This window comes from Carcharhinus amblyrhynchos, chromosome 14 (genome assembly GCF_965287045.1).
Source record: "Carcharhinus amblyrhynchos chromosome 14, sCarAmb.v2.hapA, whole genome shotgun sequence".
NCBI classification, from domain to species: Eukaryota; Metazoa; Chordata; class Chondrichthyes; order Carcharhiniformes; family Carcharhinidae; genus Carcharhinus; species Carcharhinus amblyrhynchos.
In genome coordinates this window covers 52,912,267-52,926,532 of record NC_137337.1, presented here as the reverse complement: position 1 = coordinate 52,926,532, position 14,266 = coordinate 52,912,267, and the positions used below count along the sequence as shown (strand labels likewise).

Here is a 14,266-nt window from a genome sequence, read left to right as displayed (position 1 = left end):
TTCCACTTAGGTTTTACAACATAGAATCAATTTTTCTATTTTCAACTTGGGCATTAAAGCTCAAGAGGACAAGAAGAAAAATACACCACCCCCTCTCCCCCCAGTGCATTCTGAGAATGCATTTTTGTTTTTACAGTGGTTCTGCAAGTAGGGAGCTTTCCTGAATAGTGCTGGTGGCCACGCGCTTCATTTCCACTTCAGCACAGTTCCTGCATTTGCATCAAGAACCGCTGTGGTATTGCTGGGCATGTCAAGAAGAGCAGTAACACTGTATTCAGTGAAGGTACTAGTGGGAACTGTTGTTCTATATAAGATTGTGTAGTTTATTTTACACTATTTGCAGATAATAGTAAGATTGGTGACATAGTGGACAACTAAGAAAGTTAACTCCAATTGCAACGGGATCTTGATCAATTGGGCCAGTGTGCTGATGAATGGCAGATGGAATTTAATTTAGACAAATGCAAGGTGATGCATTTTGGTAGATTGAACCAGGGCAGGACTTACTCAGATACTGGTAGGGCATTAGGGAGAGTTACAGAACAAAAAGATCTAGGGTTACATGTTTGTAGCTCCTTAAGTGGAGTCACACGTGGACAGAGTAGTGAAGAAGGCAGTCAGCATGCTTGGTTTCATTGGTCAGAACATTGAATACAGGAATTGGAATGTCTTGTTTAAGTTGTACAAGGCATTGGTAAGGTCACACTTGGAATACCGTGTACAATTCTGGTCATCCTATTATAGAAAGGACATTATTAAACTAGAAAGAGTGCAGAAAAGAGTTACGAGGTTGCAACCGGGACTTGATGGATTGAGTTATAAGGAAAGGCTGAATAGACTGGGACTTTTTTCTCTGGAGTGTTGGAGGGTGAGGGGTGATCTTATAGGGGTCTATAAAATAATGAGGGGCACAAATCAGCTAGACAGTCAATATCTTTCCCCAAAGGTAGGGGAGTCTAAAACTAGAGGACATAGGCTTAAGGTGAAAGGGAAGAGATACAAAAGTGTCCAGAGAGGCAATTGTTTCACACAGAGGGTGGTGAGTTTCTGGAACAAATTGCCAGAAGTAGTGGTAGAGAAAGGTACAATTTTGTCTTTTAAAAAGCATTTAGATAGTTACATGGGAATGATGGGCATAGGGGGATATGGGCCAAATGCGGGCAATTGGGATTAGCTTATGGGCTTTTAAACAAAAAAGTGGCATGGACAAGTTGGGCTGAAGGGCCTGTTTCAATGCTGTAAACCTCCAAGACTCTCTTTAGCATTGCAGTATTGTGTATCACGCTGTGCTGTGGTGTAAATGCTGTGAATAAAATTAACACTAATGATATCTAAGCGACAGTCGGCTTTAATTTGGCTGCGAAGTGAAAGACCATTAATTTAGGTATTAAGTCCAATGTAATTGAGGGAGGTGATGGTGTGATTGATATTGCTAATTTCATGGACTGAATCTACTGTACATAGTATTTGGAAAAATCAAGATAAGATGAAGATCAGTGGCCAAGATGTAACTCCTTCAACTTCCTCTCTGCAGATGGAGAGAATGGAACACATACTGGGTATTTAAATTGAAGATCAGATCCAATGATGAATTCCTTTGAGTATAGTTGCAACTCAGGAGAAAGCAAGGAGCCCTTCTTCAAGAAGCTGAAACTAAATTAGGGTGAGACAGCCTCAAATTAATCTTTAAAAGCAAGTTCAGGCTAGTTTGAGGGTTTGAAGAGAGGAAAATTTAGATAGCTTTAAGTTTACTGGTCAGGGAGCAAGTGGAAACCCAAATACTGGAGATGCATGTCTGCAACTTTAAAAGCTCTTATTGAGGAGAGGTTATATACCCCGTCAAGTCTTCAATTTTGACTAGGCAGTTCTCTCAAAAGAATTCTCCAATAGAACTTATAAGAACATAAGAAATAGGAGCAGGAGTAGGCCATCTAGCCCTTCGAGCCTGCCCTGCCATTCAATAAGATCATGGCTGATCTGTCGTGGCTCAGTTCCACATTCCCGCCCTCTCCCCATAACCCTTAATCCCCTCTCTTATCAAAAACCCATCAACCCGCGTCTTAAAAATATTTAGCGAGGTAGCCTCCACCACTTCAACGGACAGAGAATTCCAGAGATTCACCACCCTTTGAGTGAAGAAGTTCTTCCTCAACTCCGTTCTAAACCGCCCCCCCCCCTTTATCTTGAGGCTGTGCCCCCTAGTCCTACTGTCCTTTCTGAGCAGGAAGAGTCTCTCTGCCTCTATCCTATCCATCCCATTCATCATCTTATACGTCTCAATGAGATCTCCCCTCATTCTTCTAAACTCTAACGAGTACAAGCCTAGTTTATTCAGCCTCTCCTCATAGCTCAACCCCCTCAACTCCGGTATCAGCCTAGTAAACCTCCTCTGCACTCCCTCCAAGGCCAAAATATCCTTGCGTAAGTATGGCGCCCAAAACTGCACACAGTACTCCAGCTGCGGCCTCACCAATGCCCTATACAGCCGCAGCAAGGCCTCCCTACTTTTCTACTCGATCCCCCTCGCTATGAAGGCCAGCATCCCATTCGCCTTCCTGACCACCTGCTGCACCTGCAAGCTGGGTTTTTGTGACTCATGCACAAGGACCCCGAGGTCCCTCTGCACCGTCGCCTGCTGCAGTTTTTCGCCATGTACGTAATAATCCTTCCTACCATTATTCCTACCAAAGTGGACCACCTCGCACTTGCCAACATTAAATTCCATTTGCCAGTTCCTGGCCCATTCGCCCAGCCTATCTAGATCCTTCTGTAGACTCTCCACACCCTCCGCACAATTTGCCGTTCCACCAGTCTTGGTGTCATCAGCAAATTTCAACACCATACACTCGGTTCCCTCCTCCAGATCATCCATATAAATGGTAAATAGCTGAGGCCCCAGCACCGACCCCTGGGGCACTCCACTAGTCACCAACCGCCAATCCGAATAGCACCCATTGACCCCCACTCTCTGCCTCCTATTTGACAACCAATCCTCTATCCACGCTAACACCCTACCCCCAACTCCATGTCCCCTGACCTCCTGCAATAACCTCTTGTGAGGTACCTTGTCAAACGCCTTCTGAAAATCAAGAAAGACCACATCCACCGGCTCTCCTTTATCCACCGCCCTAGACACATCCTCCTAGAACTCCAGTAAATTTGTCAGACACGACTTCCCTTTAACGAAACCGTGCTGCGTCTGCTCTATCAAGCAATTCCCCTCAAGATGCCTCGCTATTTCCTCCTTGATGACGGATTCTAACATTTTACCCACAACAGACGTTAAACTAACCGGCCTATAATTCCCTGCCTTTTGCCTGGCACCCTTCTTAAACAACGGCGTAACATTAGCCGTTTTCCAATCTTCCGGCACTTCCCCGGAATCCAGTGTCGTCTGGAAAATAACCACCAAGGCATCCACTATCACCTCCGCCATTTCTTTCAGAACCCTTGGATGCATTCCATCCGGTCCTGGGGACTTGTCCACAATCAGCCCCTCCAGTCTGTTATATTTCTATATGCTCCTATGAAAGATAAGTTAACAGTTCTTTTCGTGTGCAAAGCTGAGGGAGATATTAACTTGAAACCTGCACTTGTGTAACACAGTGAAAATCCAATGGCTCCTGAACTTGCTTTTAAAGATTAACTTGAGGCTGTCTCACCCAAATTTAGTTTCAGCTTCTCAAAGAAGGGCTCCTTGCTTTCTCCCGAGTTGCAACTGTGCTCAAAGGAATTCATCGTTGAACCTGATCTTCAATTTAAATACCCACAAAATCCACAAAATCTGTGGCATTCTAACAATGATGTGGAGATGCCAGCGTTGGACTTGGGTAAACACGGTAAGAAGTCTGACAACACCAGGTTTAAGTCCAACCAATTTATTTGATAGTAAACTTGTTGGCTTTTGGGGTTTGCCCCTTCGTCAGGCGACAAAAGCTAGCAAGTTTACTATCAAATAAATTGGTTGAACTTAAACCTGGTGTTGTCAGACTTCTTACTGCATTCTAACAAAGCATAGATAAGCAGGAAGATAATTGAAAATTTGTTTGCTACTTGCTTCAGCCCTTTTGAAAATTATTGTAAAGTTAAGAACATTGCCCCTAAAGCATTGTTGAGTCTAGACAATGCCCTGGTCATCCCATAAACTTAATTGATTTGTCTGATAACATTAGCATTGAATATCTCCCAAAGAATACTGTGCCTTTAATCCAGTCTAGATGCCATTGCTACATTGCGGCTTATTATGTAAGGGAGACATTAAACTAACTGATTTGTGAAACTGATGGAGGGGGAAACCAACAGTCTGAGAACTTTGGCAAATTTCCAACATCATACACGCTATTAAGTTAATTGGGATGAATCCAGCCATCAACAATTAAATGCCATTTGGTATAGGATTTGGCCAGAATGTGTGCATGATTTTCATAGATTAATCCTGCGTTAAGATGCTGTTGATATAAATGCGATTATTGACCTTTTGCGTAATATGGGTTTTGATTGAGTTGGTGCAGGTGTTTTGATCTGATGAAGTTGGAGAAGTGTTCGGTGCAGACTTGATGGGCTGAATAGCCTCCTGCACTGTAGGGATTCTGTGCTAAGGCAAATGCGTGTTTGGGGAAGATATGATTAAGATAATGAAGAAACAGAAGTAACTCATCAAATTACAAAAGAAATTTAAGAATATTGGTGAGTTAGCTTACTAAATGCAACCTGTCATTCAAGATATGGATCCAGTTCCAGTTACTTGGATAAATCCATTCAATGTTAGAGAAATCTACGTTAAAGGCAGAAGTTTGCTAAGGGTGCCAGACTGGACTAGGTTTTTCAACAAAGTCAATCAACAACAAATACCATAGGTTCTCCATCAGCATCTCCAGTTCCTGCTGCTGAGTCAGACTCACTTAACTAATCTTCAGTCTCCGCCCAGACTGACTTTGTCTTCATTAATATTTAATGTTTATAAGATTTTATTATTGATGTGTTTGACTAATATATAAATTACATTAAATACATAGATTAAAGCTCTATTTTTGTGTATTAATTCAAAAATTACAGACCTGGAATCTAACCCATTTTTAATGCTACATGCTTTCTTACATGAAAGTGATTGTCGTTTAGCATGCCCCTTTTTGGGGACACATTAGGAGTGCTAAATGAGGCTGAACTGTATAATTAGGGACTACAGCTAAATGTTTCACCATGTGTAGGCTAACATCAAACATTAATTGTAACTGTTACACCAGAGTGTAAACTTAGTACATTAAAACAAAGCAAGGACTTCAACCTGATGACAGGACTCTGGGGTAAACAATCAGTTTGACCATTGGACATTTTGTCCTGGTCTAACAGTGGATCACTAAACGTCAGAGAATTTCTGGCCAAGATCTACTCCTCAACTGACATCTCCAATATACATGATCATGTTGCTCTTTGTGGTCCCTTTCTCAGTGCAAGTGGCTGTTCTGACCTTGACCGGACCCCCTAATCTTTGGTGAGAATGGGCTAGGGACCAAGAATGGGGTACCTTTTTTCCTCAGGGGCCCACAGCATGGAACCACCAACCTTCAGCTTCATTCCTCATTTAAAGTCTGCACCCTGCATTCCATCTTCTGTTTAGAACCTGTTTCTCTAGTCTCTTCCTTAATTGGAACCTGTAACTGTTCCCGATCTCTGTCCCCACACGTGACTTCCTTTTGGGACATCCCTATTTCTTCTCTCTTTGAGGCCTCTTCCTGTTCCTTGCCTGGGACGCGATTCTTCAATTGGGGCATCTGGTCCCCAAGGTGGATTTTTGTACTGTTTTCCTTTTTATTCCCTAATGCACACATGTTTGTGGTCTGTCTTGGGCCCAGAGAACCTGGAGATGCAGAAATATGTATGTGCAGCCTCCCCCCAGTCTCCCATGTGCACAATCTGTACAGCCAACTAAATAATAAAAGCTTTCATATTTTTTCTTCATTAACTTGAATATGTACATTTGCTTAAAAAAAAATACAGGGTTGGGTGTGAGAACCTTGGAGCATTATCATTTGTCTTTCTGCCTTCATTAGAGTTCCCTAAAATTTTCTGCATATTTTGTTCAAAATTGCTTTCAAACCATATTCCTTGCATATTCTTCAAATGGTGGTTTCTCAAGAAGAAAAAGGACAACTGAAACCTTTTGTGTGACAAAGGACCAATTTATTTAAGCATTTTTCATTGTATTTTAGATTTTGAAGAAGAATTCTGTTGATACAATACTTATGACACTAAAGAGAAACTTTGCATGTGACTGTTTGCATTTATGTCCCTCATGTAAGTCACCTCTGTATAATGAAAGTCCCTTATATCTATTTATATGCTTTGTTCTATCTTTTAGATCACGATATTGATCTGGTGGCAATGGATGTGACTGTCAATGCAGTGGCAGGAGCTCTTAAGGCTTTCTTTTCTGATCTACCTGATCCACTTATTCCCTACAATCTTCATTCCGAGCTGTTGGAAGCAGCTAGTAAGTGACATGTTTTAATTATTCTTTCAAGTATATGCTGCTAAGTTATTAAGGAAATTCATTTGATGCGTACTGAAAAGTTGCATATTCAGAATCAATTGTGTTTAGATTTATAAGATTTCAAATAATGATTTTGAAAAATTTTATATTTAATAAACTAATAAAAGTTTATTTTGAGCATTGACCATGATATTATTGAATGCTGTTGCCGCATATCTGTTCTAACCCTTCTCGTAGGTTCATTTTCAATTTTAAAATGACAGTACCTGATATTGGCCTTAATATCAGCTTCACTATTAATGTAACTTTTGAAGATACTTTGGTCTTTTCTGTTTGCATTTTTTAAAGTTATGTTGGATCCCTCTTGTGGAAATGGTAGGGAACAAAGAATTAGAAACTTGCTTCAATTTTCTCAAAGAAATCTTAAAGAATTAAACCATCAGTTTTGGTTCTCTGCTTTGTTAGTATGCAGTAACAGGTTTGTTTTTCAACGTATTTGTAATTTTCTGCAGTTAAAATTCTAAAGAAGTTGAGGGCCACTGGTGTCAACTGGCTTGCCATAGGGATTAGAGTTGGGCTCTCAACTGTTTACAATTTATTACTTGGATGGAATGGCCAAAGGTATGGTTGCTAAATTTGTTGATGATGCTTAGGTAGGTAGGAAAGTAAGTTGTGAAGAGAACAAGGGGACATGGCTTAAGTGAATGGGCAAGGATCTGGCAAATGGAATCTAATGTGGGAACATGCAAAATTATCCATTTTGGCAGGAAGAATAAAAGAAGAAGCATATAATCTAAATGGTGAGAAATTGCATTCCTCTGAGATTATCAATCTCCATTGACTTCAGTTTTGCTAGAGCTCCTTAATGCGATACTTGGTCAAATGCTGCCTTGATATCATGGGCAATCGCCCTCGTCTCACCTTTGGAATTCAGCTCTTTGACCATGTAATAAGATCATGAGTTGAATAACCCTGGTGGAACCTAAAGTGGGCATCAGTGAGCAGGATGTTGCTGAGTGGCCTTTCATCATTTTGCTGATGATTAGGAGTAAATGGGGCAGTGATTGGCCAGGTTGGATTTGTCCTGTTTTGTGTGGACAGGACATAGCTGGACAGTTTTCCATGTTGCTGCGCAGATGTCAGTGTTATAATTGTGCTAGAACAGCTTGGCTAGGGGCATGGCAGGTTTGGAGCACAAATACTATTGTTAGGGCCCATAATCTGGAGATTACTATTTTTGAGGTCCTATTTGCTAATTTCCTACCTCAGTGTGACTGCAGGGACATATCCCTCTTTTTCTGTATGCCCTTTGTACCAATGTGGTTCATGACTGCTAGTGTTTACCTTCCTCCCTTAATGCTTTCATTAAAGGGAAGTCATGTCTGACAAATTTACTGGAGTTCTATGAGGATGTGTCTAGGGCAGTGGATAGAGGAGAGCCGGTGGATGTGGTCTTTCTGGATTTTCAGAAGGCATTTGACAAGGTACCTCACAAGAGGTTATTGCAGAAGGTCAGGGGACATGGAGTTGGGGGTAGGGTGTTAGCGTGGATAGAGGATTGGTTGTCAAATAGGAGGCAGAGAGTGGGGGTCAATGGGTGCTATTCGGATTGGCGGTTGGTGACTAGTGGGGTGCCCCAGGGGTCGGTGCTGGGGCCTCAGCTATTTACCATTTATATAGATGATCTGGAGGAGGGAACCGAGTGCAGGGTGTCGAAATTTGCTGATGACACCAAGATTGGGGGAAAGGCAAATTGTGCGGAGGGTGTGGAGAGTCTACAGAAGGATCTAGATAGGCTGGGCGAATGGGCCAGGAAATGGCAAATGGAATTTAATGTTGGCAAGTGTGAGGTGGTCCACTTTGGTAGGAAGAATGGTAGGAAGGACTATTACTTACGTGGCGAAAAACTGCAGCAGGCGACGGTGCAGAGGGACCTCGGGGTCCTTGTGCATGAGTCGCAAAAACCCAGCTTGCAGGTGCAGCAGGTGGTCAGGAAGGCGAATGGGATGCTGGCCTTCATAGCGAGGGGGATTGAATATAAAAGTAGGGAGGTCTTGCTGCAGCTGTATAGGGCATTGGTGAGGCCGCAGCTGGAGTACTGTGTGCAGTTTTGGGCACCGCACCTGCGCAAGGATATTTTGGCCCTGGAGGGAGTGCAGAGGAGGTTTACTCGGCTGATACCGGAGTTGAGGGGATTGAGCTATGAGGAGAGGCTGGATAAACTAGGCTTGTACTCGTTAGAGTTTAGAAGAATGAGGGGAGATCTCATTGAGACGTATAAGATGATGAATGGGATGGATAGGATAGAGGTGGAGAGACTCTTCCCGCTCAAAAAAGACAGTAGGACTAGGGGGCACAGCCTCAAGATAAAGGGGAGGCGGTTTAGAACGGAGTTGAGGAGGAACTTCTTCACTCAAAGGGTGGTGAATCTCTGGAATTCTCTGCCCGTTGAAGTGGTGGAGGCTGCCACGCTAAATATTTTTAAGAAGCGGGTTGATGGGTTCTTGATAAGAGAGGGGATTAAGGGTTATGGGGAGAGGGCGGGAAAGTGGAACTGAGCCACAACAGATCAGCCATGATCTTATTGAATGGCGGGGCAGGCTCGAAGGGCTAGATGGCCTACTCCTGCTCCTATTTCTTATGTTCTTATGTTCTGCTGCTATTCAGTGACATTCCTGACTGCGGCATCAGGAACGCATCACACCATACTGGATCCTGGTCTGCAACTGCAGAAAAGCCTGTCTGTTCCCTGAACTGTTGAATCATTCTGTTACTATTGTTCTTTTAGTCACCTTTTGTTGCCACCGTGGCACCATGGACTTGGCTGTGGCTGCACTCCCCAGATGAGCCATCATGTCATTATTCAATATTCTAAACTAAAATACTGGTTAGAGAGTGAGATGCACTCAAGGACGATTTGTCCTACCTGCCTGTTTTTTCTTGACTGATGATCATCCATTGCTTCTCACTGCATATCCTTAAGCTGTAGGGTGACCACATCTATTAACATACCAATCACAAATCTCTGAACTTCTTAATGTACCACAGCCACATCAGCTCAAGCTCCCAAACTTGGAGTTTTAAGCTGCTGCGATTGATGACACTTCTTGCACAAATGGTTATCCAGGACATAGGAAGTGCCCTGGAGTTCCCAGACAGCACAGGATGGGCACTTTGGAGGTCAGAGTAGCTCTGAAATTATTATTAGCTACTGCTAATAAAAGTTACCACTGCTAATAAACATTCCTCCTAATGTAACACTAATAATTAATATATTCACTCACTACTGTAGTAACCCATTTTAAATTCTTAATTTAGAGCTTCTGATTTGAAACAAATACAGAAGAGAGAAAAATACTCAACAATCAATCATTTAGCCAGTTTCTTATATATATCTTTTTGAATTTGTGCTGCTGGCCTCAAAGTGACCCGCTTCCCCCCTCCATCACTCCCTGAAACATTTGCTGTTCCTCTTTGGCAGTCCCTCAGGGTCAGGGATGGCTTACACTGGAGAGGTGGGTTCTGCGGTGGTTGAATAGCCCAATTCTGGAGCCACAGATTCTGCCACAGGTTTGGCAGGTGTTGTTTGACGAGGTGGGTCACTCTGAATTCTGAGCTTTCTTTCCACTGTTTACGCTTGACCTCCGTGTGCTCCACCTAGTGATGGTTGGTGCCTTCACAGATGCTGCTTCTCCCATGGGTGCCTCTCCAATTGTGTATTCTGACACAAGCAATTACTTTGTGTCAATGGCAATGTTACATTCATTTAGGGAGGCTTTTGGTGTGTCCTTGTCGTGGTTCTCCTGTTCTCCTAGTGATCGCTTGCTGTGGTGGAGCTCAGAGTAGAGCACTTGTTTCAGGAGTCCTTTGTCGGGCATATGTACAATGTGATATGCCCATCATAACTGGTCAAGCATGACCAGTGCTTCAATATTTGGATATTTTCCTGGGAGGAGCGGGCTGGTAGAGAACCTTTTGTGTTCCAGATGTTCAGTTTGAGGCCCGTTCTTTCTTGTGCCTTATAGCTCAGTCTCCAAGTGTGCATGCACACAGGCATTGTCTGTATACTGCAGCTCAGTGACAGAAGTTGGGGTGGTCCTGGTTCTGTCTTGGAGGCATCAGAGATTGAACAATTTCCTACTTGTCTGATAGGTTAGCTTCACTCCATCTGGAAGCATCAAGACGATGGGGTGGACTGTTGCTGCAAGGAAGATGGAGAAGATCCTTGGTGCGTTGATGCAGCCCTGTTCCAACTGCAGTTTGCACATGTATTGGGTCTGTGGTGGTTCTGTTGATGAGGATCATGTGTTATCGTGGAACAGCCAGAAAATGGTGATGAATTTCTGTGGGAAACATTTACTGTTATGTCAGTGATTCTCTGATGGAATGGAATATGAAATGGATAATGGAAATGGATAATTAATGAAGAAACAATGAAATGTAGACGGTACAGTATGGCCTAATATCGAAGTGATGGAAAAGATAGGGTACAGATGAAGTGGCTCTTAAACAAGAGTCATAAACATGTTTTGATAAATCAAGGACTGTCCTTTGATATATATCAAATAAGGTTGCAATAATTGAAAACAGAAGTTATGCTAAACTTGTGTAGAATCTTGTTTAAATCACACTTGGAGTAATGTGCATATGTTTTGGTCCATGCATTATGAAAAGGCTGGAGACACTGAAGATACCAAGAAGTTTTACAAGGGTGACAGCATGTGTCTGAGATCATGTGTCTCAGAAAAGATTGAATGGGCTGTGCATTTTTCCTGTTTTAAAAAAAAAGGCCTGAGGGATAACTTGATAGAGGCTTTTTAAGGCTATGAAAAGTGTTTAACAGGGTGCATGTAGAGACGATGCAACAGTGATGGTATTCTAAGATAAGGGTTATATATGTCATAATCGCTAATAAATCTAATTAAGGAAGGCAGGTGAAAATTCTTTCCTTCAAATATGGAATACACTACTATGTGGAGTAGTTGAGACAAGTAGTATAGATGCATTTAAGAGGAAGCTAGATACACAAATGAGAGAGAAAGGAATAGAAGATTGACGGTAAGATGAAGAAGGGTGTTAGAGGAGTGTGTGGATACCAAATAACTGGTCTGTTTTTGTATATTCAGGTTTATAATGCACTTCTGTTTTTTGAGTGGGTAAATCAATTTTAATTATAATCAAATTTCTGAATGAAAGTGAAAATTGCTCCATTTTCAATAATTGAATTTGTACACACATTTGCTTTGGCCGATACAGAAGTTAGTTTTGCATTGTGTGCAGTAGTATGCATTTATTTTGATTACCACAGCTGCTATTTAACCTGAATATTTCCAGCATTTTCTGTTTCATCATAGACAATTACTGTTTGACACATTATTTAGCTTAATTTTGGACCGGCCTGAAAGTATATTTATAAATGGATCCTTTCATTATCCTCAAATGATTTGCAATTATTGGGTCTGTCTTAAAGAACATGTCTGTTTTAAAGAACAAAAAAAACTACAGCACAGGAACAGGCCTTTCAGCCCTCCAAGCTTGCACTGACTATGCTGCCCAACTTAACTAAAACCCCCTACCCTTCCGGGGACTGTATCCCTCTATTCCCATCCTATTCATGTATTTATCAAGATGCCCCTTAAAAACCATTATTGTATCCACTTCTACTACCTCCCCTGGCAGCAAATTCCAGGCGGCCACCACCGTCTCTATGAAAAAAAAAATTGCCTCATATGCCTCCTTTAAACCTTGAACCTTGCATCTTAAACCTGTGCTCCCAAGAAATTGACTCTTACACCCTAGGAAAAAGCTTCTCATTATCCACTCTGTCCATGCCCTTCATAATCTTGTCACCCCTCAACCTCCATCATTCCAGTGAGAACAAACCAAGTTTTTCCAATCTCTCCTCTTAGCTAAAGCCCTCCATACTAGGCAACGTCCTGGTAAATCTTTTCTGCACTCTCGCCAAAACCTCCCCATCTTTCTGGTAGTGTGGCAACTAGAATTGAACACTGTATTCCAAGAGCAGCCAAACTAAGGTTCTATAAAGCTGCAATGTGACTCATCAATTTTTAAACTCAATGCCCTGGCTGATGAAAGCAAGCATGCCATATGCTTTCTTGACTACCTTCGCTTGCGTTGCCACTTTCAGTGACTGTACACCTGTACACCCAGATCCCTCTGCGTATCAATACTCTTAAGGGTTCTGCTTCTTACTGTATATTTCCTATCTGTATTAGACCTTCCAAAATGCATTACCTCCCATTTGTCCAGGTTAAATCCTTCTGCCATCACTTCGCCCAAGTCTCCAACCAGTCGATATCCTACTGTATCCTCTGATGGTCTTCATCGCTATCCGCAAATCCACCAATCTTTGTGTCGTCTGCAAACTTACTAATCAAACAAGTTACATTTTCCTTCAAATCGTTTACAAATAGAAAAGGTCCCAGCACTGATCCATGAGGAAGGCCACTTGTTTCAGCCTTCCATTCAGAAACACACCCTTCCACTGTTACCCTCTGTCATCTTTGAGCCAGTTTTGTATCCACCTTGCCAGCACACCTCTGATCCCCAAGTGACTTCACTTTCTGCACCAGTCTGCCATGAGAGGACCTTGTCAAAAGCCTTACTGTAGACGACATCCACTACCTGACCTTCATCAATCATCTTCGTCACTTCCTAGAAAAACTCGATCAAGCTCGTGAGACATGACCTCCCCTTCACAAAACCATGTTGCCTCTCACTAATACGTCCACTTATTTCCAAGTGGGAATAAATCCTGTCTCAAAGAATCCTCTCCAATAATTTCCCTACCACTGACGTAAGGCTCACTGACCTGTAATTACCTAGATTATTCTTGCTACCCTTCTTAAACAAAGGAATAACATTGGCTATTCTCCAATCCTTTGGGACCTCCCCTGTAGCCAGTGAGGATACAAAGATTTCTCTCAAGGCCCCAGCTATTTCCATCCTTGCCTCTTAAGATTACCCCAGAATACTATCAGGCCCTGTGCCTTGTCTACCTTAATATTTCTCAAGAACCCCAATACCACCACCTTTTTTGACCTCAACATGACTCAGACTATCTACACACCCTTTCCCAGACTCATCATTCACCAAGTCCTTCTCCTTGGTGAATATTGATGCAAAATACTCATTTAATGCCTCATCCATATCCTCTGGCTCCACGATTGATTCCCAAGTTGGCCAATCCTCTCCCTGGCTGCGCTCTTTATTTATATAGCCTTGGGGTTTTCCTTAATCCTGCTGGCCAATGCTTTTTCATGACCCCTTTTAGTCCTCCTTACTACTTGTTTAGGTTTCTTTCTACTTTCCTTGTATTCCACACTGTGTTCCCAGCCTCCTAGCTTTGACAAATGCTTCCTTTTCCTTTTTGACTAGACTGTCAATATTTCTCATTATCCAAGGTCCGCAAAACTTGCCATACTTATCTTCATCCTTCCAGGAAATGTGCCAGTCCTGACTCCCTATCAACTTGCATTTGAAAGTTTTCCACCTGCCAGATGCTGATTTGCCCTCAAACATCTGCCACCAATTTATGTTCAGTTCTTGTCTAATATTGTTGTAATTAGCCTCCCCCCAATTTAACACCTTAACTTGGGGACTACACTTATCTTTATCCATCAATACTTTTAAAGCTGACTGAATTGTGGTCATTGTTCCCGAACTGCTCCCTTACTGAAATATCGACCACCTGGCCGGGCTCATTCCCCAATACCAGGTCTAGTATGGCCCCTCCTTTAGCTGGATTATGTACAT

General features: G+C 42.3%; 1 protein-coding gene across 2 annotated transcripts in view; it reads left to right on the top strand.

Moving 5' to 3' along the window:
• arhgap5 (Rho GTPase activating protein 5) overlaps positions 1 to 14,266 on the top strand; it is an 83,759-nt gene that overhangs the window by 44,427 nt on the left and 25,066 nt on the right. For both annotated transcript variants that reach the window (XM_080202872.1, XM_080202873.1), the window contains exon 5: positions 6,359 to 6,490. In XM_080202872.1, coding sequence (XP_080058998.1) covers positions 6,359 to 6,490 — 132 coding nt within the window. The remainder of the gene's footprint in view (positions 1 to 6,358; positions 6,491 to 14,266) is intronic.